Raw genomic sequence first — 25,477 nt, forward strand, 5'->3', positions numbered from 1 at the left:
CATCGAATTTATCCTTCATGGAAACTATGAGGCGGGTAATACTATCACACCTGTTTTAAGAATGAGGAATGTGTGGTACGGAGCAGTTTGAAAACCAAGCCATACAGAAAGGAAGAGGGCAATGGAGTCAGTATTTCTGCCTAAGTCAGTTAGACTCTCAAACCTGCCCATTCAGTCCCAGTGCTATGTTGTCACTCACCACACACACACACACAAACACACACACACCATACGCTCACATTTACACACATACATACACAACACACACACACACACACATACACACACACACACACACCATACGCTCACATTTACACACATACATACACAACACACACACACACACACACACACACACATACACACACACACACACACACCCCACGTAAGTTTTCTGGCTCCTGCCACCACTTCCTCCACTTTGGCAAAAATTCACTGCAATCTCAGAAAATTAGGGCTTGGCAAAGAAGCGTTTGCTCGTGTGAGTCAGGCATTGCCCTTCTGTTTGGCCCGTGAGCCTTTCCTCACATACCGGGAAGCCAGAGGGAAGGCAAGATGCCATCAAGTCAGGTGAAGGTATCACATGAGAGGAGGCCATTTTACTAGGTCCCGCTACCCCTTTACCTCGTGAGGAAAAAAAAAAAAAAAATACTGTATTCAATGAAGTACACTGATAACTTGATTAGTGAATTCCTGGAGAATTAAACTTTCCTTACGAAAAATAGCAGTCTGCTAATTTGTTTTTCAAAAGTACACCACACCTATTCTGCAAAGTACAACTGCCCTCATTTGCAAACATACCTCGGTTAAAAGTTTTTGTTTGTTTGTTTGTTTTTCCTTGGCCATGTCAAGATTAGTTGGGAATAATTCTAGGCTGAGCTCTGAATGCGAGTATGAAACAGACGGATGTCTTAGACTGGAAGACTGACGGACGCATAGAGTACTCTGGGAGGGTAGAGGAAGGGACAGGGTCTGATGTCGTAAGCAGGGAGGCTTCCTGGAGGAGGCGATGCCTGAGCAATGTACCAGAAGGGGTAAGATCTTAAGCCTAGCTCCACCTCCACAAACCCTGTGGTTTGGGGCTAGTTACTTAACTTCCCTAAACACAAGTTGCCTCACCTATAACTGGAATGATAACATTTGGCTCACTATTTCATATCCCTGGGCTTTAAGGAAATTGCACTACCCTCCTTCCTTTTCCACTACCCTCTCCTTCTGCTTTATTGTCTGAACTCAGTTCAGTGTGGTTGTGGGGAGTACCCAAGGCTCACCCTTTGGGCCTCTTTGAGTTTTGGTTTACACTGTCTCCGTTGGTCACCCTGCCTGTAGCCATATCTCATCCAGGCTCCAACTGAGTCTGCCCACGTGTCCATCCCATGCTGTGCATCTGCACACAGACACCTGCCAAGCATTTTAAATTCAACAAGTGTGCAGCCAAATTTGCTATTCCTTCCCTAAATCCTTCCCTTGACTTTGGAATGGATAGTTCTTCTAAACAGGGCCCCTGGTCTCACAGACACCAAACTTCTGAGTCATCTTGAACACTTCTCCCCCCCACTTGTTCCTTATCTAATCAGTCACCGAATTCTGTGAGTTCTTCCTTTGAAACTTCTTTGATCAGAACAGACGCAAACACTTCAATGGCTATAGTAATCGTGTCAGGGGTTTTATAGAGTAACAAGGCTATTTCCTCATTATAGATGTATTAGTTTGAAGACGAAAAGACATTTCTATTCTCCAATCTTAACAGCCTGAACTATTGCATAGTTAGTAAAATTGGGTCTTTGCTCACGGTCACCTTCACTGCTGCATCTTGCACATGACGTCCAACCTGTCCTTGGACTTCTCTGCTGAAGATGTTCAACAGTCCATCAACACTTCTGAGTAGCAGAAGAGGAAGAAGCCTTGTGTTTAAGGCTCTCACGTCTCTTGCCAGACCATCTCTTGCCCTCTTCACCACTTCCTCCATGGTTGTAGTTCACTCCCCCGTCTTCTCCGTAACCTTACTATTCTTGGAAGCAACTAACCTTGTTCTGACTGCAAACATGTGCTCATACCATCCTTATCACCTCTCATATTTTTTCCCTATTGCACTGATGATATTCATTCGTCATATTTAGCTGAATCACTAGGCCGTTGGCCTCCTCCACCCTGGTGGCCATGGTCTTTTCTCTCTTTTTGATCCCACCCCCCACTGTACTGGCTCTGGTATTCTCATAGCACTTGTCCCATAACACCTCCGTTGTAGATCATAGCGTCTTGAACACAAGTTTTGGCACTTTCTTAACGAGCTTCGGAATACTACGAGCACCTCAGTTTATTAAACGTCTTTGATTTAGTCATTGTATGGTTTCTGGGACAGAGTGACAGCCATGTTCCCTAACCTCTGCCAAAGTCACAGACCTATGCGCTATTTTTCAAAAATGTTGTCGACCTACTGACACAAACCCACCATTTTGGAATTGGAAAGCTCTGCAGAGACTATTTCATTTCCACTCCATGCTCTTTCTAAGTCAAAGTGGGAATGAGGCCTTAAGGGGCAGAGTGACTCATTGAGAACACACAGCCAGTTTCAGGAAGATCAGTTCTGAAGACTTGAGTCAACTGTTGACACCAGAAGCAGCTGGATTCCCTAAGCACCTCCCAAAGGTCCTAATTCAGCGTCCTCTCTTTAGAAGAAATCTTTGCCAACTGGTCCCAATAAAAAGAACGTTGTGTGGTAGAACTGGAGAAGTACAGGTTTTGGAATCAGACAAACCGGATGTAGATTCGGGCCTGGTCACTCGTTGGCTGCATGGATTCTGGAAACTTACTTCACTTTTCAGCATCTGAAAAAGTGGACAGTGATTTCCACTTCTGGAAGTGGTGTTAGTAAAATGGGGTAATGTGTATGAAGCGTCTGGAACACATTTATGTATGTATGTATGTAGGTAGGTAGGTATGTTTATTTGTCTTTGAGAGGGAGAGACAGAGTGCTATCGCAGAAGGGGCAGAGAGAGAGAGAGAGAGAGGGAGACACAGAATCCGGGGCAGGCTCCAGGCTGTCAGCACAAAACCCCCAAACTGTGAAATCATGACCTGGGCCAAAGTCGGATGTGTAACCAACTGAGCCACCCAGGCACCCCTGAAGCCATTGTTTAAAAGAATCCTTGTAACTTACCAAATTGCATATTTCATTTTTCTCAATGCATAGGTTTTTATAGCATCTTTTTTCTAAATTGAGTAAATGGGTACTGGATTCCTTTCTTTCTCTTTGCCCTCAAAATGTTGAAATTTTGGGTGGTCACAGTATTACCCAGTTGTTCTTGGAAAAGTTCCTTTTTTTTTTTCTTTTTTATCGAGAACAAAATATTTTGGAAGGTGAGTGTAGCTAAACTGGGTGTTAAAGATCTTTTTTTGATGGGGCGCCTGGGTGGCGCAGTCGGTTAAGCGTCTGACTTCGGCCAAGTCACGATCTCGCGGTCCGTGAGTTCGAGCCCCGCGTCGGGCTCTGGGCTGATGGCTCAGAGCCTGGAGCCTGTTTCCGATTCTGTGTCTCCCTCTCTCTCTGCCCCTCCCCTGTTCATGCTCTGTCTCTCTCTGTCCCAAAAATAAATAAACGTTGAAAAAAAAAATTAAAAAAAAAAAAAAGATCTTTTTTGGAAAACCCTTTTCAGAGCTCATTGTTTTCCTGGATAAAAAGGTATTACGTTCACTTAATAAACAGAAAGTTCTAACAGGCCTCAAAGTTTTCTGACAGGTCTTAAGGTAGTGGCCTTGACCTTCAGATCTTTTTCATGATGCCACCTTGCCTTTCACACCAATTTGCCTATAATTGTAGGACAGAAGGGGATGGTGGTTAAGGTCACGGGAGCCTCTTAGGGAGAATACACAAAGATCTGGTATGAATTCCAGAACACTGCTGGGCCCTGATATACTTTGTTTTTATTTCACATATGGGAGTAAAACCAAGGTGTTTTAATATCAAGTGTGAGGGTCACGGTAGATAATTTTAAGTGTCCCTGCCCAACTTCTAAACTCTACAATGTTTGGGCTTTTTTTTTTTTTTTTTTAAGTTTATTTATTTTGAGAGAGAGAGAGCGAGAGAGCGAGAGAGAGTGCAGAAGCGGGGGAGGGACAGAGAGAAAGGGTGAAAGGGAGAATCCCAATCAGGCTCTGCACTGTCAGGACAGAACCCAACTCCAACTCAGGGCTTGAACTCACAAACCAAGAGATCAAGAGTGGACACTTAACTGACTAAGCCACCTGGGTGCCCTTAAACTCTAGAATGTTTTAATACTGATAGGTTTCCGTGAAAGCCTACAGGACTTCCTTTCCTGGAATGCCTATACAATTGGTTCTAGCACTGGGTGACACTGGGTTCATCCAGTTCACTACACTAAGCATGAGCCAGAGAAACTGGTATTGTCGAAACTTGTTTTCCTTCTTATAAATCTCGTACTAACATAAAAAGAGTGATCAAAAGCATTTAGGAAAGAGTATCATGACAGGATGCCACAAATACCCCCCCACAGCTGGTCCACGGACCAAGGCACATTTCCAAGTCAAGGATTTCACCTAACAAGGTAAGGTATTTGAGGGAATAGGAAAACCTAGGGTAGACCTCTGCTAACCAGATCCAGGTGAATTACTAAAGGAAAATGTTCTTGGGGTTACTCTCCATGAAGAGGAGTAACCAGCCTTTCCATCAATGTCCTTTCTTGTTTCTGACAGGGACAGTGCTGGCCAGGCGAGGGTGGGAGTCCGGGGGGGGGGGGTCATTACTCTGACCACCACCATGTAGATTTGTGTTTCTCAAACTGCTGCCCAGTGGAATCAACTGGAATGCTCTAAATCATCCTGCTGCCCCCTTCCGATCCCCAGAGATTCTAATCTAGCTAGTCTGAGGGGCAGTTTGAGCATCTGGAATTTTTAAAAGCTACCCACGTGATTCCAATGTGTAGCTAGTATCGCAAAGCACTGGCATATACGTAAAGTCTTCCAACAAACTTTCCTCTTAAAACCACCACCCTATCATTTCGTTTTCTGGCGTTTGGTTTCTGTTTCGGCATTTTTCTCCCCACCCAACACACACGCACACACACACACCCGCAGGATGGTGAATTTCTCCCAGCAGTCGGACTGAAATCGTCCCAAAGTGGAATTCATGAGCTGTCCTTGGTAAATGAGAACGCTGGCGAAGAAAGTGATTCCCGCCCAAGCATAGTATGAACAATGGCCACTCCTTGCTGTGCTGCTCGACCTTTCTTGGGCCATTTCCCACTTGCAGTTTTCAGATTAGGGACTGTCCTGGGAGACCACACAACATTTTTTTTTTTTTTTTTTTTTTTTTTTTCCTTTTCTGGTTGGCATTTGACAGACCTCTAGTTGAAGGCACCAGGTCCCTGGGCGGGCACTCTCTCAGCCTCCAAGAGCTACCTCTGAATCCAAGGCACCTTCCTTTCCGCCTCAAGACCGCTTACTTTCCTGGTAACCTAACTGAGATTCCTGGGGAACCAAGCCAACGCCACTCGCTTCTCCTCCGTTCCCCCCAGTTTTTTACTTGGAAGGCAGATATTTACATTTGCAGATGGGAGCTCATCGCAGGCCCCACCCCAGCAAAGAGAAAAAGCGAGCCCCTCTCCCGGCCCCTTATCCGCCTTTCCAAGTCTGGGATCCCTGGGGGCGGGTGACGCGAGAGCCCCCGCCCTCGCCCTCGCCCTGCCCAGCACCTGGTGCAGCAAACTCCCCCACCCGTCTCTTTGCCCCACCCTTGGTGATTCAGAGCGCCAGCCCCGCCCAGGCGCTAATTTAACTCGCCCGGCGGAACCGTCGGGCGCTGCTGCTACTTACGGCTCCTTGCTGGAGCCGCTTGCACTCGCTCCGGATCCCCGTCCCCGTGCGCCATGGGTCCCGCGCGGCGGAGCGTCCCCGCAGCGCTGCGTTTCCTTGGCGGGCTGAGCGTGCCGCTGCTGCTGCTGCTGCTGTGTCCACCCGCCGCGCAGGGTGAGCGGGGGACCCGGGTGGGGGGGCAGCCCCCCTGGGTGAGCCCTTAGTCCGCGTGGGAGGGGCTGGATCCGTCTCCGCGGAGACCGGGAAGTCTGCGGACCCGGGGGAGGTGAGGAATGCGGGCACGGGTAATTGTTCCCGTAATCCTCTACCCTTGAGGCTCAGAGCTCCCACTAGCACGACCCCTTGGGGACAGGGAGAGGATCGCCGCTGCTAAACTGCAAGTTTTGGGGTCTTGCGGTGCCGGCCCCCAGCTCGCGTGGCTTTAGGAGTGAGGCGTGGACGGTTGAGGAAGCGCGGGCTGAGTCTGCGGAGCAGCCGAACACGGGGAACCCAAAGGGCAGGGCTCAAAGAGTGAATGCTCAGCCTCCCCTCCCCCCCAAAACATCTCTTTAAGGGTGGGTGGCCAAAGAGTTGACCACTCTCACCTCTTACACAGTTGGGTGCTAGCTACAAGTTTGCGCGTCTTCTTTGGGTAGCAACGTCCGGAGGGGGCGTCTGTCTTCATTGTGCGCTTAGCAACTGTATGCGTGTTCTAAACCACTTTACAAACAAAATAATGAAGGGAAGGGGTTCCTTCCTTATTTTAGCACTGAATTAATTGACAAGAATGGCAGCCTATCAAGTTCCTGGATGGAACTTGGAAGTTCAGCGCTGGATGGAACTGTTACATGTGTATCAAAAGCCCTTGCAGCTTCTCTTACTCCTCTGGGAAAAGGTATGTTGCTGTGAATTGAAAAGTATTAATTCCTTCAGTGCTTTTTTTTTTTTTTTTTTTTTCTCCCTAGGTGACTGCAGCTTGCCCCCAGAGGTACCTAATGCCCACCCAACTCTGAGTGATCGTGATCTTAAGAGTTTTCCTGAAGGAACCACAGTAACATACAAATGTAATGAAGGCTTTGTAAAAGTCCCTGGCAAGCCAGACTCCGTGATCTGTATCAGTAACAATCAATGGTCGGAGGTGGCAGCATTTTGTAACCGTAAGTTCTTAATTTTTTTGTATGTAAGTATGGGAATGGAATGTATCTTGTTAGTTTAATTTTATCCCTCTTCGCAGTGACTGGTAATTGATAGTTTTCAAGCATTATTAAACCCCAGGGTATAGCTGGCACTTTACCCTGCAGCTAATTGACTGTCATTACTTCCCAGAATAGGTCCTGCTTCTTCGTTAACAGGTTTGGGGTTTCTGTTGTTTTTTGTTTGTTTGTTTTGTTTTTTTCTGTTTTTTTTTTTGTTGTTGTTGTTGTTGTTGTTTCCCCCTAATGCTGTACCTCCTGAAATAATAGAGAAAATAAACAATAGGTACAACGTAGGAAGTAAATTATATATGTTTGGCAATCACCTTGAGACACGTAACAGAGGTCTGTTTTCTTAAATTTCATTTTGGAAGGTAGGACTTAGCGAATACCACTCTGTGGTGGTGTTTTAAAAAGTTCTCTGTTTTTACCTCCAAATCTATCATTAGAGGCATAGTCCTGCATTAGCTTTGACATATACAAGTAAACATAAAGGTAAGACTTGGTTCCTAGCTTTGGACAACCTGCAGTAATAGAGGTGCATAAATACAGGACCTGCCGCAAGTGTTTTTTGCAACCAGGTGTGAAATCAGCCTTAACTTTTTGTTTTTACGTATCCGTGATTTCAGAAGGCAGTGTGTTGAAGTAAGTAGGCCTTTGAGCATGTGTCAAGTTTTAGAGTTTATAACCCTTCTACGTATATTGAGTTGGGTGGGGACTCTTCCCCCCATTTTACAGCTGGGAAACAGTCCCCCAGAAGTGAGATAACTTCTTGAGATCAGCAGTTCTAATGCACGAGAGCCAGCGTCTGAACTTGAGCCTTTGGACTAGACATCCAATGTCCCTTCCACGATCCCATGCTTCTCCAAATTCACAATTGCCCAGACATTTACAGTTAATACTTTTATGTACATTATTGGCCCATCTGATCCTTGGCCTCCTGGGTTGTTAGGATTAAATGAGTTTTTACATGTATAAGACATTTAGAAGTATTCAACAAATATTAGCTATTATTGTCACTGGTATTGTCATTGCCCAGGACATTAGCCCAGGAGTCTGGAAATGCTGGTTTTCATCTGATCTCCTCCCCATCCTCCATAGGGCAAATAAGCTTCAGTGCCAGAACTGTGTCAGCAATTTAAATGGGTTCTACTTTCTGCATTGTGGGCATAGTGATAGCTCCATACCCAATTTACTTCATAAGCATACGTGTGAATATGCTCGATGTGCTGTAAATGTCATAGTCATATTAATATGGTCGAATACCAAATATGTACAAAGAAGTACCAAAAAAGGCTTGATGTAAAGGATCAAATAATTCTGGATAATTAAACATAGATTGTAAAACAAAGTGATGTTACCTATGTTGTTGCTTTTGTTCATACTTTCAGGTAGCTGCGATGTTCCACCCAGGCTACGTTTTGCATCGCTCAAGAGGTCTTTTAGCAAACAGAATTATTTCCCCGAGGGTTTCGTTGTGGAATACGATTGCCGTCCGGGCTACAGAAGGAACCAACCTCTCTCAGACAAACTAACTTGCCTTCAGAATTTTACGTGGTCCACACCAGATGAATTTTGTAAAAGTGAGTATAATTTTACAGAGTATTCACAATCATACGGTATTTGGGGAAATAGTATTTCTTCCTTCATTCATGCCAGAAGTCTACGTGTGCCTGTCATTTAGAATTTCTGAAAAGAACCATTAATTTTATTTTAAATTAGGCAAACTAAATACTCGTGAGATAGGAATATTAATTAACTCACACATTTCACATTTAATTAGTTTAAGGCCACCTCAGATGTAATGAGTGTATATTCTAAATATGTTATTTGAAACTTACCATATGAAAGCAGGGTATGAAACGTCTACGGATAAGAAGTGACAATGCATTTGCATAGATGTGCCTGATAATCTAATGAAAAAATAAATTTGTGCTCTCTTCTAGAAAAATCCTGTCCTACTCCTGGAGATATAACACATGGGCATGTCAGTGTAACAACTGACATATCATATGGTGCATCTATTTCCTTCTCGTGTGACACAGGGTATGTCTGGGCATAGTTTGTATTTATACTCTGTATTTAATTAGTGTGAAAACAGGATGGAAGGTGTAAGTGTTTACATTTGTGGTCAGTGTTTTCAAGCTAGTCTCCATAAAACGAGTCCTCTGCTCAAAGATCTTTTATCATGAGCTCATCACAGTTACGTGTAATAAAATGGGGCAAGAAAAGACAATTTCTTGTAACATCAAATTCCCTCAATTGCTAGATTTCAGTACGTCTATGATTCACTAGAACGTTTTAAATGTGATTGGCAAAGGAAGAAAAACATGTTTGCACTTGTAGAAATTAAGTCCTTCAATGGTTCAAAAGAAACCAGTCCTTAATTTGCCTAAATTTACCATATTTTCTTCTATATGCAAATGGCCTGTTAGAAAGTATGATGTGTTAAAGACATTTATTCCTAGTGTGAAAATACCATTCTGCCCTGAGGTCTTTTCTAAGTCCCATATGTACGAAAGAGGAACTCACTCATTGAGTATCATCAGTGTCTCAGACACTTCTGGAAACTTTATGTTCATTTTCTCATTGAATATCTGCACATTGAATTATGATATTTTACTCCGTGTGTGTGTATGTGTGTGTCCCTGCTCTTTACAAAATAAAAATACCAGCATCACTTGTCTCTTGTACGAAACAGAGACGTTCGGATCATTAATATGATTAATATCAAATCTGGGGAGTACTTTGAACCCTTAAAATATGTTCTGTTATTCTGTGAACGCCTTATTGATCGTTTAGCATTCAGAAATATAAAATATCCAAACATTGGGGCGCCTGGGTGGCGCAGTCGGTTAAGCGTCCGACTTCAGCCAGGTCACGATCTCGCGGTCCGTGAGTTCGAGCCCCGCGTCAGGCTCTGGGCTGATGGCTCAGAGCCTGGAGCCTGTTTCCGATTCTGTGTCTCCCTCTCTCTCTGCCCCTCCCCCGTTCATGCTCTGTCTCTCTCTGTCCCAAAAATAAATAAACTTTAAAAAAAAAAAAAAAAAAAAAAAAAAATATCCAAACATCTGTATCACCGTAAAATGTTTCAAAACACTTTCATGTTTTCTCACACGGACTCCACCCAAATCAAAAATGTTTTGCCTGTCTCCTACCTTTTTTCATTTGCATATCACCTTTTTCAAAGTAAATTTTTCTTTTCCTTTACACTGCCATGTAAACTTTGATCAACTATTGTCTCGTCTCCATCTACGGGGATAGTAAATATTTTAAGGTGATAATTCTGGAGAATTTAAACGAAGTCAAACACATGTGGATGAGACCTAACTTTTCTCTCCATTCATTGTTTTAGGTATAGGCTAGTAGGTGCAGCTTCTAGTTACTGTTCCCTTGCAGACCAGGCTGTGGAGTGGAGTGACCCATTGCCAAAATGCGAAGGTAAGACTGAAAAAAACCTAAGTGCTCTGGTGGTAAGGCTGAATAATCAGTGGTAAATTACGCTCTTATTTCTTGAAGTTTGTTTATTTATTTTTGAGAGAGACAAAGACAGCGCAAGTGGTGGGGGTGGGGTGGGCAGAGGGAGAGGGAGAGGGAGAATCCCAAGCAGCTCTGTGTTGTCAGCGCAGAGTTGGATGCGGGGCTTGAACTCATGAAACTGGAAGATCATGACCTGAGCTGAAACCAAGAGTCGGTGCTTAACCGACTAAGCCACCCAGGCGCCCCTGCGTTACTTTCTCTCATTAAGAATTATCCACAGTGTATATTTGTAGTACCCTTACTTTCCAATGTAGGAATGTCTTAGCTACTTTATCAGTAATGTTTCTTACTTTATTAGTTATGGAGATAAAGGATTAAAAACCCAACAAACTCCAAAACAAACACACACACACACATACACACAAAAGCCAACAAACTGAGATATGTATTGTGCTCAGTCGTTCATTATCCTACCTTTCCTTCTAACAATCAAGCAAAATAGATACAGAGTTTTTCTTCCCCCACAATTTTTAATCTTATGGATTAAAATACTTTTTATCAGAGAATCTATATGATCTGACCCTACATCCCAACGTAAGTGGCAAGAGAAGGCATTTAACCCAGACTTCTGGATTCAAATCCATTATTTTTCTAAAACCCAGTGTTGCCTATCTGCCTCTTTTGGGATTATGAGCTGAGCTAATTATCAATAAATGTTTTCAAGTGTGATTTATTTTTCATCATTAGAGAAATAAGGTTATACAATATAGAAGAAATACGATTTCTGCACTTGAGGATCTTATCTGCTAAAAGGGAGGTAGGGCATAGAAATAATATCATAAATACATGTATCAAGCCAAATTTATATCCACTCTAGACATAGGTCTTCTGAAAATTGAGAGGGGTAAAATCCGTGGAACATATTTCTTTTTTCTTCTTAAGAAAAAATGTAGCATTTAAAAATGTAGACTTGAGGGGTACCCGAGTGGGTGCAGTTGGCTGAGTTCTGGCTCTTGACTTTGGCTCAGGTCATGATCTCACGGTTCGTGAGACTGAGCCCCACATCGGGCTGCATGCTAACAGGGCACGGCCTGCTTGGGATTCTCTCTCTGCCTCTCTCTCTGCCTTTCTCTCTCTCTCTGTCTCTGTCTCTATCTCATTCTCTCTCTTTCTCTCTCTCTCTCTTTCAAAAATAAATAAACATTTCTTAAAAACTTTTAAAATGTAGGCTTTATTTCTCCCATCTTTGCTAAAATCATTGCTAAGTTCAAGTTTTTGGTGTTATTAGGAGCAGGAAACTGGAATAGGCTTAGCATAATTTGTCCAGCAGGTATTGATGGGCACACTGTAGGAAGCAATGTGTGGGGTCAGTTGATATCAAGACAAATAAATTGAAGCCTTGCCAACCAAGAGCTTACAGGAGTGAGCTGATCACACCCACACCCTCCTTGCATTCACTCCACCCTCCTCTCTCTGCTACATCTTTTTCTCGTTGTTATTACTTGGAAAATTTTAGCATTACTGCCCCCCACCATCTTTCCCATTTCCACCATCCAGCAGGGGATGTTGTACATGATACTAGAGTAAGTTTGGACGGCAAAGAGGAACCAGACTGTATTTTTTCCCCGACACAGACAACTTGTCCAGGAGTCTGGACAAGCAGTCTCCCAGTCTGAGGCTGCGATCTTCACAAGCAACTGCTGTCAGGAACTTCACAGACATGTGGACACCAAGCACGTAACCCAACACAGTAGAGCTTCTGCACTGCAAACACACTTTCTCTTCATGTTTGGCTGGGGCTGGGCCACAGTCCTACTCCCTGTCTGGTAACTTGAACTCCATTTTCCTCTTTGACTGGGGTTCCTGTTTTCCTCTTTGTTCTATCCATTTCACAGTTCAGCAACCACGGACACCTGTGTCTTGCAAAAAAGGAGCCCTTTTTCCTAAAAAAAACTGTGCCTTCAACTATCCCGATAAAGCCCAGTTCTTTTAGGCTCTGATTCTGATTTTCCACGTGACTTAATTTTTCTGTTTGGACAATGCCAAAGGATGAAGTGGAAAATACACATTTTTAAACAGTGAGCTGCCTCACCTTAAGTACACAGCCGTGGCCTCTGGACACACCAAAGTGCTTTAATGTCAGCGCGTAGATTGAGGAAGGAAAGAAAAGGTCAAGATGTGTCCTTGGTTATACATCAAACTTCGGTAGTGCTTGGTCCTTTCTGAATGAAGCCTCAATGTCAGAAGGATCTGTTTTCCGATCTTTCTCCCAATGTTTTCTTTTCTTTTTTTTTTTCTAAATTTTTATTGTTTATTTATTTCTGAGAGCGAGAGAGAGAGAGAGACAGAGTGTGAGCAGGGGAGGTGCAGAGAGAGAGAGGGAGACACAGAATCCGAAGCAGGCTCCAGGCTCTGAGCTGACAGCTCAGCCCGACGTGGGGCTCAAACCCAAGGACCGCAAGACCATGACCTGAGCAGAAGTCGGACCCTCAACCGACTGAGCCACCCGGGTGCCCCTCCCAATGTTTCCTTTTTTCAGAAGTACCTTTAGTGAACTGCTATCCCCTGCAATCCTGGAATATATCTGTATAATATCTGCCATCCCAGACCCATCCCATTATCTTCACCTCCCACTTCTAATCACTAAATCGTTTTGCTTTTTCTCCTTAATATACTTCCAAACCTGTGTCTTATCCTCCATCTGTATGACTTCTATGTGGTTGATTATCCTTCATCTGGACTCTTGAAGTAAGGGCCACTCTTAACATTTTCAAGGGCCCAGAGCAAATCTAAATGGAGGTTCGTGACCTAAGACCCAATCTGTCTCAAATAGGTATCCCCTTCTGTCACTGTGAGAAGTCTCTGATGCCTGTCAATGGACCACTCGGCCCACACACCCAAGCCATGCGCCCTGTGACCTTTTTTTAACACTCCACTGAACTTTGGGCTGCAGATGTACACATCAACAGTATAGACCATTCTCAACAATCGGGACCATGTGATTGCTTCCACAGCATATGTACTAAAATTGGGACGATACAGAAATTAGCGTGGCCCTTGCTCAAGGATGACACACAAATTTGTGAAGTGTTCCATATTAAAAAAAAAAAAAGAATACAGACCAGGAGAAGGGACCTTTCAGGCCCTGCAAAGGGTGCTGGCACAGGGAATTCTGGGCCAGGTCCTAGAGCGTGATTTACAGCGGGAGTGGAGGGGGAGCTCGCAGTGAGCACGCCTTTGTGCCCTGCAGATATCCCACCCGGTAGGGAGAGGCACAGTCAGAGGAGGGCCACAGCGTGGCATTTTAAAGTGTGGGAGCCAGGGGCGTCTGGGTGGCTCACTTGGTTCAGCATCCAACTTCGGCTCAGGTCATGATCTCGCGGTTCGTGAGTTTGAGCCCCACATCTGTGCTGATGGTGCAGGGCCTGCTTGGGAGTCTCTCTCTCTTTCTCCCTCTCTCTCTGCCCCTCCCCACCCCATCTATCTCAAAATAAATAAATCTTAAAAAGAAAATAAAGTGTGGGAACTAGGGAAAGAGTCCCCATTTGCCTGAGCTCAAAAGTGACACTGTTCGCAATGGCCCCATCCTCTATTCTTGTAATATTTCTTTCACACGCTACCCAGAGTGATGCATCTGAAACACAAATGTGTCTCATCTCTTCCTTCTTAAAGCTGATCCTTGTCTCCTCGTCACTTACAACATCCAGACTCCTTGGTGAAGCATACAAGGCCAGCCGTGGCCTTCCTACTTCGTGCTTATGTCTTGCCCTCATACTTCCCGCTGTACCCACGCTCACTGCCCTCCCTCTTTCCTTCTGTGACTGCCTCTGCCTGGAGTGTCCTTTGGCCCCTTCAATTGCAGGACTTCTCTTTTTTTTCTTATTGAGGGTTTGCTTTGATAGTCCTTCTAGAAGTTTCTCCTGACCTTCCAGCTGGTTAACTGTCCTTCTTCTCTCTTTCCACACCACGGAACACACTTCTGCTGAAAGTCTCCTTATCTTGTGTTAAAATTAAAATCTTTTGTATTTAATTAAAGATCAAATTAAAATCTTTTTTGTCACTCTGCTTGAAGACCCAGGACTTAATATCTTCTTTAGTTTTGCAATTCTGTTTCTAGAACAATGCCTGGTATGCATTAGGCACTCGGAAAATATCTGAACTGTACCGATGGTGATATGTGTTGTCATCAGACACCCAAGCCCAGAGCAAAGCAGACTAACTTGTTTTTGCTCCTTGCTTTGATCGATGGCCTAAAAGTAATTTATAAATTTTCTAGTATTCTCTGGTTACTTAAGGCCACTCGATGTATACAGGTGATCACATTGCTTTCCTGATTCAAGGGGAAAAAAATAACAAACAATGTCACAGCTCTAGAGAATGTGGAACCATTGCATTGTTTTTTTAATCAGGGCAACTTATAGAGAGAGGTCTCTTTTTATAGTATAACCAGAGAGACTCTGCTTGTATTTGTTTGACATATTCCGCTGCTCTATAAATTTACGTGAAGTAAAAGGCTGTGAGTCAATACATGCTTAAAAAAATTTATCCTAAAGGTTAAAATGTAATCCTGACATTTAAGGTATTTTACTCTGTCAAAATGATCTATTCGTATTTCCCAAGTATGCCACTTAACTTCTTTATTTTTTTAAGGTTGATTCATTTTTCAGAGACAGACAGAGCGTGAGTGGGGGAGGGGCAAAGAGAGAGGGAGACACAGAATCTGAAACAGGTTCCAGGCTCTGAGCTGTCAGCACAGAGCCCATTGCAGGGCTCAAACTCACAGACCATGAGATCATGACCTGAGCTGAAGTCTCAAAAGCTCAACCAACTGAGCCACCCAGGCACCCCGCCACTTGACTTCTAAGCTCCTTTCATTTAGCATTATTTTTCCCTGGAATAAAGAGCAATGCCCTCTTCTCTGCTGTCTTCGCAGAAGGGTACATCTCAGTATTAAATTCAAGTTCCATATCCTCCTTAAAATCTCTGTCCTGCTTTCACTTCTGAACTCTGGCAGTATTTACTTTTTTCCAGCACAATTTGATCTGGAATATGTGCAGACTTTATTGTAATTTTTGCTTTACATATATGTTCTAAATCTTCTTTCTTTCTTTTTTTTTCTATATTTTAAGAGAGAGAGAGAGCAGGGAAGGGGTTTGAGACAAGGGCAGAGAGAGAGAGAGAGAGAATCCCAAACAGGCTCCATGCTATCAGAGCAGAGCCTGATACAGAGCGAGATCCCACAGACTGTGAGATCATGACCTGAGCCAAGATCAGGAGTCAGGTGCTTAAATGCCTAAGCCAACCAGGCACCCCTGTTCTAAATCTTATTTCTATACATTGGTCTCAAAGTTAGCATTCATGTTTTACAACATTTGCATCCAAAGCTCCAAATATATTCTCGTTACTTAATATGTATTTATAAGCATCCCTTGTTGATAATGCTGAATTTAGAGAAATGGTAGATTTTTAATTCTTTAAAATAATTTAACATATCTTAGTCTTATGTAAAAATACCTTGGCAGTTTTATTAATTTAAAATATGTTGGAATTTTTTAAAGAAATTGTTTGTCCAGAACCACAAGAAATTAGCAACGGAACCATTCAAAATCCACGGAAAACCTATGTGTATCAACAGTCTGTAAAATATCAGTGTAATCAAGGCTTTACCCTGATCGGAGAGAACTCTATTTATTGTACTGTTAAAGATGACCAAGGAGAATGGAGTGGCCTGCCCCCTGAATGCAAAGGTAATCAGTTTGCATAGTTATGTTTTTGTTTTATTTTTACCTTTAGGACTATATGTGGGCTACAGAGATTCCATGAACCCCCTGAGAAATGAATGTACGATGTTGTACGTGTGCATATCTGCATTTTTCTGGGGGACACAGTTTTTTATCAGATCCTCAGAAGAGTCTATGGGTTCCAAGAAAGAAAGAACCACTGATATGGAGAACATATGATAATGTATAAATAAATACATACATATACACACACAGCATATACAAATACACACGCGTACACACACACACACACACACACACACCCCGTAATGTCTCATGCTATAGTGAATTAGCTTAAGTTTGCTACTTCTTACCATATTACTTTCAATGAGTTAATATTAATACAAAGGTCCATAGGGTGGCTTATTTTATTCAGTTAGGAGGGAAAGTTAGAGTTAACTGAGGGATCTAGATAGTAGTCCCAGTAGGTGGTATTTGTTTTAGCAATGTCATGTTTGAATGCCGGTATAACTCAAGCAAATGCTACTTTTATAATTATACTTGGAATTGCATTGGCATGGATTTTTAAATATCAGTGTTTGTGAAAAGTAGGTTTGTGTTATAAATGGTGTACATTAACAGAGCAGTAATATTAAAACCATGCAGACTAATATAAAATGAGAAGTAAACCCTGAGAAGTGACCGCTGTTCACAAATTTTCGTGTTCGATTCTAGAAAATAAACATACATACGCATGTTTTTTTTTTTTACAACATTTATTTTTTTAATCATAGCTGTTGTATGGATGTATCATTTATTTAACCTGTTGAGGGGAATTTAGTTTTTGATTCTAGTTTGCTTTGTAAATTATTATGACAAAAGATGCTGCAAGGAATATTATACATCTGGAATTGCACGTGTGGGCAAGTACATTTTGTACAATAAATTCCTTGCAGTGTAATTACTGAAGCAAAGGTATACGCATTTGAACTTTTGATAGATGTTATCAACACTGTTTCCAAAGAAAATGTAGCAATTTACTCTCCTACCCATATCGCATCATTGTGCTGGTTCTCTGCACAGTTAATGAGCATGGTTATTATGATGTGGAGATGAGACAATATAAGCAGTGAACATTTCATTTTATTGTTTGAGTTAATTTAATTATGGGTGAGGTTTGATATGTGGTTTTTTTCCCCCTTAATCTATTTGACACATGTCATGGTTACTTTACCCTGCTTTATTAAATCATCAGTTATTTAGAGCTTACAACTCTAGGATAGTGCCCAAGTAGGCCATGGTAGGCTAATGTTTCTATTACCATAACTGCCAAATCTGGATCCATTTTTTTAAGTCATATTTTTTAAATTCATTTTTATTTTTTGAGAGAGAGAGAGAGACAGAAAGAGAGCAGGGGAGGGGCAGAAAGAGAGAGAGGAGGAGAGAGAATCCCAAGCAGGCTCCACACCAAGAGCACAGAGCCTGATGCGGGGCTCGAACTCATTAACCATGAGATCATGACCTGAGCTGAAATTCGAGAGATGGCCACCTAGACGACCCCTTTTAAGTCATATTTTTAAAGGCATAAGATACAAGTCCTGGGAACAAGGAGGACTGCATGAACTCGAATTCCTGGGGGTGGCGAGTGAAGGCAAGATGTTCTGAGGTACACCTGGGCTGGGGATTCGTCGCAACTCACATAAAAAAACCACTGCCAGGTAAGAGAGAAGTGGGCAAAGCTTTTATTTATTTATTTTTAAATTATTTTTTAATGTTTACTTATTTTTGAGAGAGAGAGAGAGAGACCAAGCATGAGCAGGGAAAGGGCAAAGAGAGAGGGAGGCACAGAATCCGAAGCAGGCTCCGGGCTCTGAGTTGTCAGCCCAGCGTGGCTTGAACCTACAAACCACGAGATCATGACCTGAGCCCAAGTTGAACGCTTAACTGACTGAGCTGCGCAGGTGCCCCAAGAAATGGGCAAAGCTTTTAATGGTTCTGGTGGGTTAGGAAAATACACGGAAAATTGAGGTCCTCACATGCAGTGCTGGTTTCTCCAAAAGGTCATTTGCTGATTTCTGGGCTGCAGGGGAGACTGGGGTGTTAGACCCAAAGCTTCCAAAGTACAAAATGAAATTCCTCAGATCTTAATGGTATTTGAGCAATGAATATCTATCTGAGGAAGAAGCTTGGATCAAGCACACAGCCAGTCTCCCCCTTAAGATATTTGTGACCATTTTGAAGCTGTGTGGGGAAGGAGGCTGGATTGTTGGGCTGGGGACTCTGAAGGACAGACCTGGGATCCCCCACAGTTTCCCAGCGATGAGGAAACAAACATCCTCCAGGTTGTCCAGGAAAAGCCCACAGGGGCCATCCCCAAGGATCGGAGGCATTGGTAGAATAGACTGAGTCTTACTGAGGCTGAGACCCATCTCAGTTCCTCATAGGCTGAGGAGGTGATCACCTCCATTACCAGTCTGCCTATCAGAAAAGGGGACCTGTCTTTGGAAGATCATAGCTTCTGAATGTTTTAGATACAAATATCTATAATACAATAAAAAAGTTATTAGGCATGGTGAGAAGCAAGAAATTATAACCAAACCAGGGAGAAATAAATCCAGATAAAGGAGATCCAGATAATTGAGTTAGCAGGCAAGGACTTTAAAATAAGTGATTAATATGTTTAAGGTATTAAAGGAAAAGATAAATAGAGAATTTCAACAAAGAACTGGAATCTGTAAAAATGGAGTAGACTTTCTACAGCTGAAAAATACAAAATCCGAAATGAAGAGCATGATAGATAGGTTTCACAGTGATTTGGACACAGCGGGAAACAGTGTTAGGAACAGGAAGGAAGATTCATTAATAATGCCCAGAAGCACAAAGAGGGGGGAGAATGTAAAATAAAGACACAACTTTAGGAGATATTTGAGACATGTGAAACTGTTCTAACCTAAGTTAGCTAAGGAGGAGAGACAGAGAAGGAGATAAATAGGAATAGAAATATTCAGAGAAATGACACACTGTTCCAAAACTGATGAAATACATCAACATATTGCAAAAGTTCTCCGGACTCTAAACAGAATAAAAATAAAACCATTTCCAGGCATCTCATAGCAAAAATTTTTGGAAACTTAAAATAATGATAAAAGTACCAAGAGACAAAGAGACACATTATCTTCAAAGGAGCGACAACTGATCACGACTTCTCGACAAAAATTATGGAAACCAAAGACAACAAGAAGAAATCCTTCAAGTAAAGGAGAACTGCTCACCCTGGGCTCTTTCCCTGGTGAATACATCCTTTAAGACTGAAAGCAAAACGGGTATGTTCTCCTATGAAAACCAAAGGAACTTGTCTCCAGCAGACCAGACCTGCACCAAATGACACAGTAAAACTAGTCCTTCAAGCAGAATGAAAATAATCCCAAGTAAAACACGAAAATGCAAAAGGAAATGAAGAACGCTACCAAGATTATATACACGACCATGGACTCTACAAAACAGTAAACGTAGTGCCTCCTGGGATGTGACTTCTATGTCAAATACAAATGTGTAATAGCAAGTGAGCAAAAGACAGAAGGAGGTAAATTGAATTCAAATGTTACAAGGTTCTGGCAATACTAAAAAGTGGTAAAGATGTTAATTTGCATAATTGACCTCTAGTCTAATACATGCCATGCTCTCTAGGGCCATCATGAAAATAATAGTGACAGAATGTAGAAATCATAAGCTAATAAGGGGATGTTAATGAATAGTTCGTCCAAAAGGAAACAAGAGAGGAAGAGAAACATAAAATGATGGGTGGAATGGCAAACTAAGAGTAAGGTGTTTGATATAAACCCAACTATATCAGTAATTATACTTAGTGTAATTTAAGTAAGATTGCCAGACCGGATTAAAAAAAAACAACAACAACTATCTGCTTTACAAGAGACCCAATTTAATGATAAGAACACTGAATGGTCAGACGTAAAAGATGGAAAAATATACTTTGCAAACAATTACCAAAAATAAATAAATAAAAACAGCTCATGCAATTCTATTAGTATTAAGGCATACATAAGGTAAGAGAGTGCATAATGACAAAGGGGGTCAGTTCAGCAGGAATCTATCACAATCTACGATCTATGAACACTTGAAAAAAAAGCTTCAATCCACACATTGTTAAAAATGGACAGAAAGAAAAGTAGACAAATCCATGATTATAGTTTGAGAATTCCACATGCCTGTTTCAATAGCTGATAGAACAAGCAACCAAAAGGAATATAGAAGCAACAGGTAAACTTTAAAAAACTGATATATTTTCATATAAGCATATTTCATTCAGTGCTCTTAAGAGCACGGAACCCTGAAAACCTTTTTTTTTCAAGGGTGCATGGAACATTGACCGTATTCTGGGCTCTAAATCACAGTATATCGCAGCAGACTGAAATAATTCAGAGCGTGCTTTCTGATGGTGAGGGAATTAAACGAGACACCAAATAACAAAGAGGTAACCGGAGAAGCACTTTCCAGGAAACTTAAGCTCCACTAGCACCTAAGCCCCCTGGGTCAAAAATGAGAACTAACATGGTGGAACAAAGGATAAATTTTACATATGAGCATCTTAGAGGAAAAACCCATGTAAAAGCTTTACTTACACTAAGAGCACCGTCTATCATTTTTGGAGTGCCTAAGTACTGTGCCACTGGCTAGGTATTTGATGTGCCTTATCCTTTTTCCAGCGTCATTTGAGGTAGATACAGGAAACAGATGTAAAAGACACACAACCTGTGAGTGCATGTTGCAAAATGCGTGTTGGTGGAACTGGCACTGTGCTAAAATGTGTTGCTTCAGGGACAAGAACTGTGGGGAATAACTTACCTCAGTTATACCTCTCCTTCCTTACAATAATGTCATAAAATCTGCTTTGTTTTCATCTTCATTGCACACATGAGAACACCGAAGCTTAGCAGCATTAGAGAACTCGACCACGGTTTCTAGTGTGTGGTGAAATGGGTCGCCCTCCTCGGCGCTGCCTTAGGAAGGAATTTGCAAGCCACGCGAAGTCAAAAAGGCACTGAAGACCTAAAATTGTGCCAAGTTTTTAGATTTGTGATTCTCGTGATAGGATCTTAATGGAAGCTGCAAATTCAGATATTTGTTACCTGACCTAAAATCCAAGGAGGAACTAAATTAGGATATGTAAAGTTGGTAGCCAGCACAAGAGGAAAAAGTTATTTTATTCAGGTTGACTTTATTATGTGAAAAAAGAAGTAAAGCAAAGACGTTTCCGAGGTCGCTAACATGCCAGAAAGCATTGGAAAAAGGAACTATGTTGTGATTATCTCTGTCTGTCCAGTGTTGTTCTTTGGTCTTGGCATAAGCAAAGGAAGACATTTTGTGAGAGAAAACATCTCAATTTGGGGTGTGTCACAGGCTGAGATTACTACCAACTCTGACTTTGGTTTCCTTTCTTTACACAGAAAACAGTTTACGAACCTCAGTACTGCTTTGGTGCAAACCCACTTTAACTGGCTGTGGGTATCATTTATATCAGAGCAAAAACAATGTGGCATTTCAGGTCCTTGGGAAATTCACAATAAGACTTGCTTTCCTAAATGTCAAATTTAGGTGTTTTTAGGAAGAAAGGGAGAAGTCACAGAGCAAGAAGTTGGTTCCTAAGTCTTAACTTGACAGCATTATTTAGCTAATTTTTGTACAATTCTCTTCCACAGAAAATTCCCAGATTTCTAAGGGCATGCCAACAGTTCAGAAGCCGTCAGTGGCAAGTGTTCCAAGTACGAAAGTCCCATCAGCTCCTCAGAAAACCACCACAGTGAATGTTCCAGGTACTGAAGCCCCATCACCTCCTCATAAAGCCACCACAGTGAATGTTCCAGGTACTGAAGCCCCATCAACTCCTCAGAAACCCATCATAGCAAATGTTCCAGGCACTGAAGCCCCATCAACTCCTCAGAAACCCACCACAGTGAATGTTCCAGGTACTGGAGCCCCATCAACTTCTCAGACACCCACCACCACAAATGTTCCAGGTGCCAGAGTCCCATCAGCTCCTCAGAAACCCACCACCATAAATGCTCCAGCTACAAAGGCCCCATCAATTCCTCAGAAATTCAACACAGTAAATGTTTCAGCTACAGAAGTCCTTTTACCTCCTCAGAAATCCAACACAACAAATGCCTCAGCTACAAAGTCCCCCTCAACTCCTCAGAAACCTGACACAATAAATTCTTCAGCTACAGAAACCCTACCAACTCCTCAGAAACCCAGCATAGTAAATGTTTCAGCTACAAAGTCCCCATCAACTTCTCAGAAACCCAACACAATAAGTTCTTCAGCTATGGAAGCCCTACCAACTCCTCAGAAACCCAACACAATAAATATTTCAGCTACAAAGCTCCCATCAACTCCTCAGAAACCTGACACATTAAATTCTTCAGCTACAGAAACCCTACCAACTTCTCAAAATCTCAGCACAGTAAATGTTTCAGCTACAAAGGCCCCATCAACTCCTCACAAACCCAATACAATAAATTCCTCAGCTACTAGAGCCCTACCAACTCCTGAGAAACCTACCACTGTAAATGTTCCAGGTACAAAAGCCCTACCAACTCCTCAGAAATCCACCAAAATAAATTCTTCAACTACAAAGTCCCAACCAACTCCTCAGAAACCTACCACAGCAAATGATTCAGCCACAGCCAAAAAATTCCCTGTATCAAATGCTGTGTCTACAGAGACCCCACCGAGAGCCCAGAAGCCCATCATGGCAAATGCGTCTGCTACACAGGCCATACCAGCAACCCGTAGATCCACCACAGCAAAAATTTCATTTACACAGAGTGTTCCAGCAACACAAAAGTCCACCGCTGTCCATGCCCCAGCGACTAAGGGTTTCCATACAACAAAAAGATTGACCTCTGCTCATATTACAGCAAAACAGACTTCAGCTGTTGTTCCCAGGGCAACCACGCACTTTCGCTCAACAAGCTCGCATAAAGGAAGAGGAACTCCTTCTTCAGGTTAGTTAAGACTGTTCAGGTTTTCCTGAGTATGGATCTCATGTGCTACAGTAGAAGGAGTTTTTCATGCTAGCGCTCTTGACTTTCTTCAGAGGCAGATTTGGAGTATGCTAGGGCAAGTTGTTTAAAAAGACACATTTTACAATAACATAGAAAAAGATTGTGGCTCCATAAAAACAATGCGAAATTAAGATTGGTGAAGAAATTCTGTTTTCCATGTTAGCTTTAGGGAGTCGTTGACTTCTTCAAGACCCTTCTGAGAACCAAACATGTACCATCCTTAAGGTTGATTTCTGGGTCTGGTTGATTGATAGAGGTCCATCCCTTAAGCATGCTAAAGGGTGTTCCAGATTCCCTAGAGTTGGTAAAGCATCTCAACAGTGTCTTCTAAGTAAGTGAAAACAGAATTCTTTGAAATAGTCTATATTAACACAAGGCTCTTTAAATGACAGTTTTTATCAAAGTGGAGTAAAATAGGCTGTAGACTTCAGAAATACCTGTTGAGTGAACCAATGAAACCCTTCTTACTAGTTACTGCTGCTTCAGGCTACTGGGATGTCCTTTTGTCTCATAACTTGTCTAATGTGTAGCCAAAATTTTTATGGACGTTCTTGTTCCGTATGAGAGATGTCTATTTTTTTTCGGTTCCTTTGAAAATCTCAATAGGACTGTGAGCCAAGAGATAATTTTTAAAAAATTGTTGTAAATTTTTGTTTGAACAAATACACACACACACACACACACACACACACACACACACACACTGCATAAAATACCCATGTGTGGCTCAATAACTTTTCTAAAGCAAATATTTCTGTAACTACCACAAACGTCAAGAAATAAAATCGTAGAAGTCCCTCATATTTGCCCCTCCCTTTCCAGATGCTCTGTCGATCCTGAACTCCATCCACTGACTTATCCAGCCACTAGGCCTCTGGCATTCTGCTCCTTACACCACATGGCCAGGGATTTCCTTCCCTGCAAACACACAAACCGCGTTCCAGGCAGTTCTTCTCCCTCTTTTGGTCTTGACCAATTTCTGCCTGTCTTCCTGTGCCCTCTGGTGCCATCAAATCACCGTCATTATGTTTTTGCATATTTTGTTCAGGTTTTATAACTGCTATGATGAGGTCTATTTTGCCATCACCCCAGACGATTTTTAAGAGCTGAAAACATTACAGATATCATTGTTGAAATTTCCTTTGTATATTTCTTGATTCCATTAGGTAAAAAGCCAAATACGTGCAAATACACAGAATCTTAACCCATTCCTACCTGCTTTGAGTCATTCCTCAATGGCATCAAATAACTGTGTTTTTTCAAAGACAGTTATACACATTGTGACCATATTTTTGTAACAATTTCATACATTTCACGGTTGTTATCTTGAAGTCTTTCTTGCCATTACCTGGGTATTTTTAAGAATTTGAACATTGCAGACACTGTTCTATGTCACCATTTCTGTCTCCCTCAAGGCGATTACTGCCTTGAGGTCTGTGTGTAAGCATCCTATCTACGTTCTAATTCTCGTGTTGTATGTGTATGTCCATTAGTAGTACATGATATTGTTTTGTATGTTTTTATAATTTATGTAAGTAGTATGGCATATATTTCATCATCTAACTTGACTTTTGGTACTCAATATCGGTTTTATAGCTTACGTTGACACCTTTATATTTAGTTTGTTACTTTCAACACTTGTAGGAGGTTATTTGGCGTCTTCAGCCTAAATGGTTTAGGTTGAATACATCTAATTTTTCACAGAGCATGGAAAAGAGAAATGTTTCACTTTATTTTTAATTAAAAAAAAAAATTTAACATTTGTTTATTTTTGAGAGAGAAACAGAGCATGAGCAGGGGAGGGGCAGAAAGAGAGGGAGACACAGAATCCGAAGCAGGCTCCAGGCTCTGAGCTGTCAGCACAGAGACCAATGCGGGGGCTCAAACCCCCTAACTGAGAGATCATGACCTGAGCTGAAGTTGGACACTTAACCGACTAAGCCACCCAGGTGCCCCTTAAATATTTTTTTTAAAGTTTTTTGTTTATTTTGAGAGAAAGAGCATGAGCAGGGCAGGGATAGACAGAGGGAGAGAGAGAATCCCCAGCAGGCTCCGCACGGCACGCAGCCCAAAGCAGGACTCTATCCCACGACCTGAGCCAAAATCAAGAGTCAAACACTTAACCAACTGAGCTCTCCAGGTGCCCCATAAGTTTCACTTAAAAATTTTTTTTTTAATTTTTTATTTA

At 42.1% G+C, this 25,477-nt stretch overlaps 1 protein-coding gene and 1 pseudogene across 13 annotated transcripts in view; both read left to right on the forward strand.

Annotated features, from left to right (window-relative positions):
- Positions 1-5,690: 5,690 nt before the first annotated feature.
- CD55 (CD55 molecule (Cromer blood group)) overlaps positions 5,691-25,477 on the forward strand; it is a 46,694-nt gene continuing 26,907 nt past the window's right edge. For 5 of the 13 annotated variants that reach the window (XR_006707068.1, XM_045456742.1, XM_045456740.1 and 2 more), the window contains exons 1-7: positions 5,798-5,985; positions 6,777-6,968; positions 8,396-8,587; positions 8,951-9,050; positions 10,360-10,445; positions 16,043-16,231; positions 21,922-23,229. Coding sequence is in view for 11 of the 13 variants with exons in the window: in XM_045456742.1 (XP_045312698.1) it covers positions 5,886-5,985; positions 6,777-6,968; positions 8,396-8,587; positions 8,951-9,050; positions 10,360-10,445; positions 16,043-16,231; positions 21,922-23,229 (2,167 nt within the window). In the remaining 2 variants the exon portion in view is untranslated. Of the gene's footprint in view, positions 5,986-6,587; positions 6,707-6,776; positions 6,969-8,395; positions 8,592-8,950; positions 9,051-10,359; positions 10,446-16,042; positions 16,232-21,921; positions 23,230-25,477 lie in introns of those variants that run through there. The other 8 variants (XM_045456747.1, XM_045456746.1, XM_045456739.1 and 5 more) reach the window with 8 other exon arrangements.
- Positions 13,487-13,586, forward strand: LOC123587055 (annotated as a pseudogene).

Source organism: Leopardus geoffroyi, chromosome C3 (genome assembly GCF_018350155.1).
Source record: "Leopardus geoffroyi isolate Oge1 chromosome C3, O.geoffroyi_Oge1_pat1.0, whole genome shotgun sequence".
NCBI classification, from domain to species: domain Eukaryota; kingdom Metazoa; phylum Chordata; class Mammalia; order Carnivora; family Felidae; genus Leopardus; species Leopardus geoffroyi.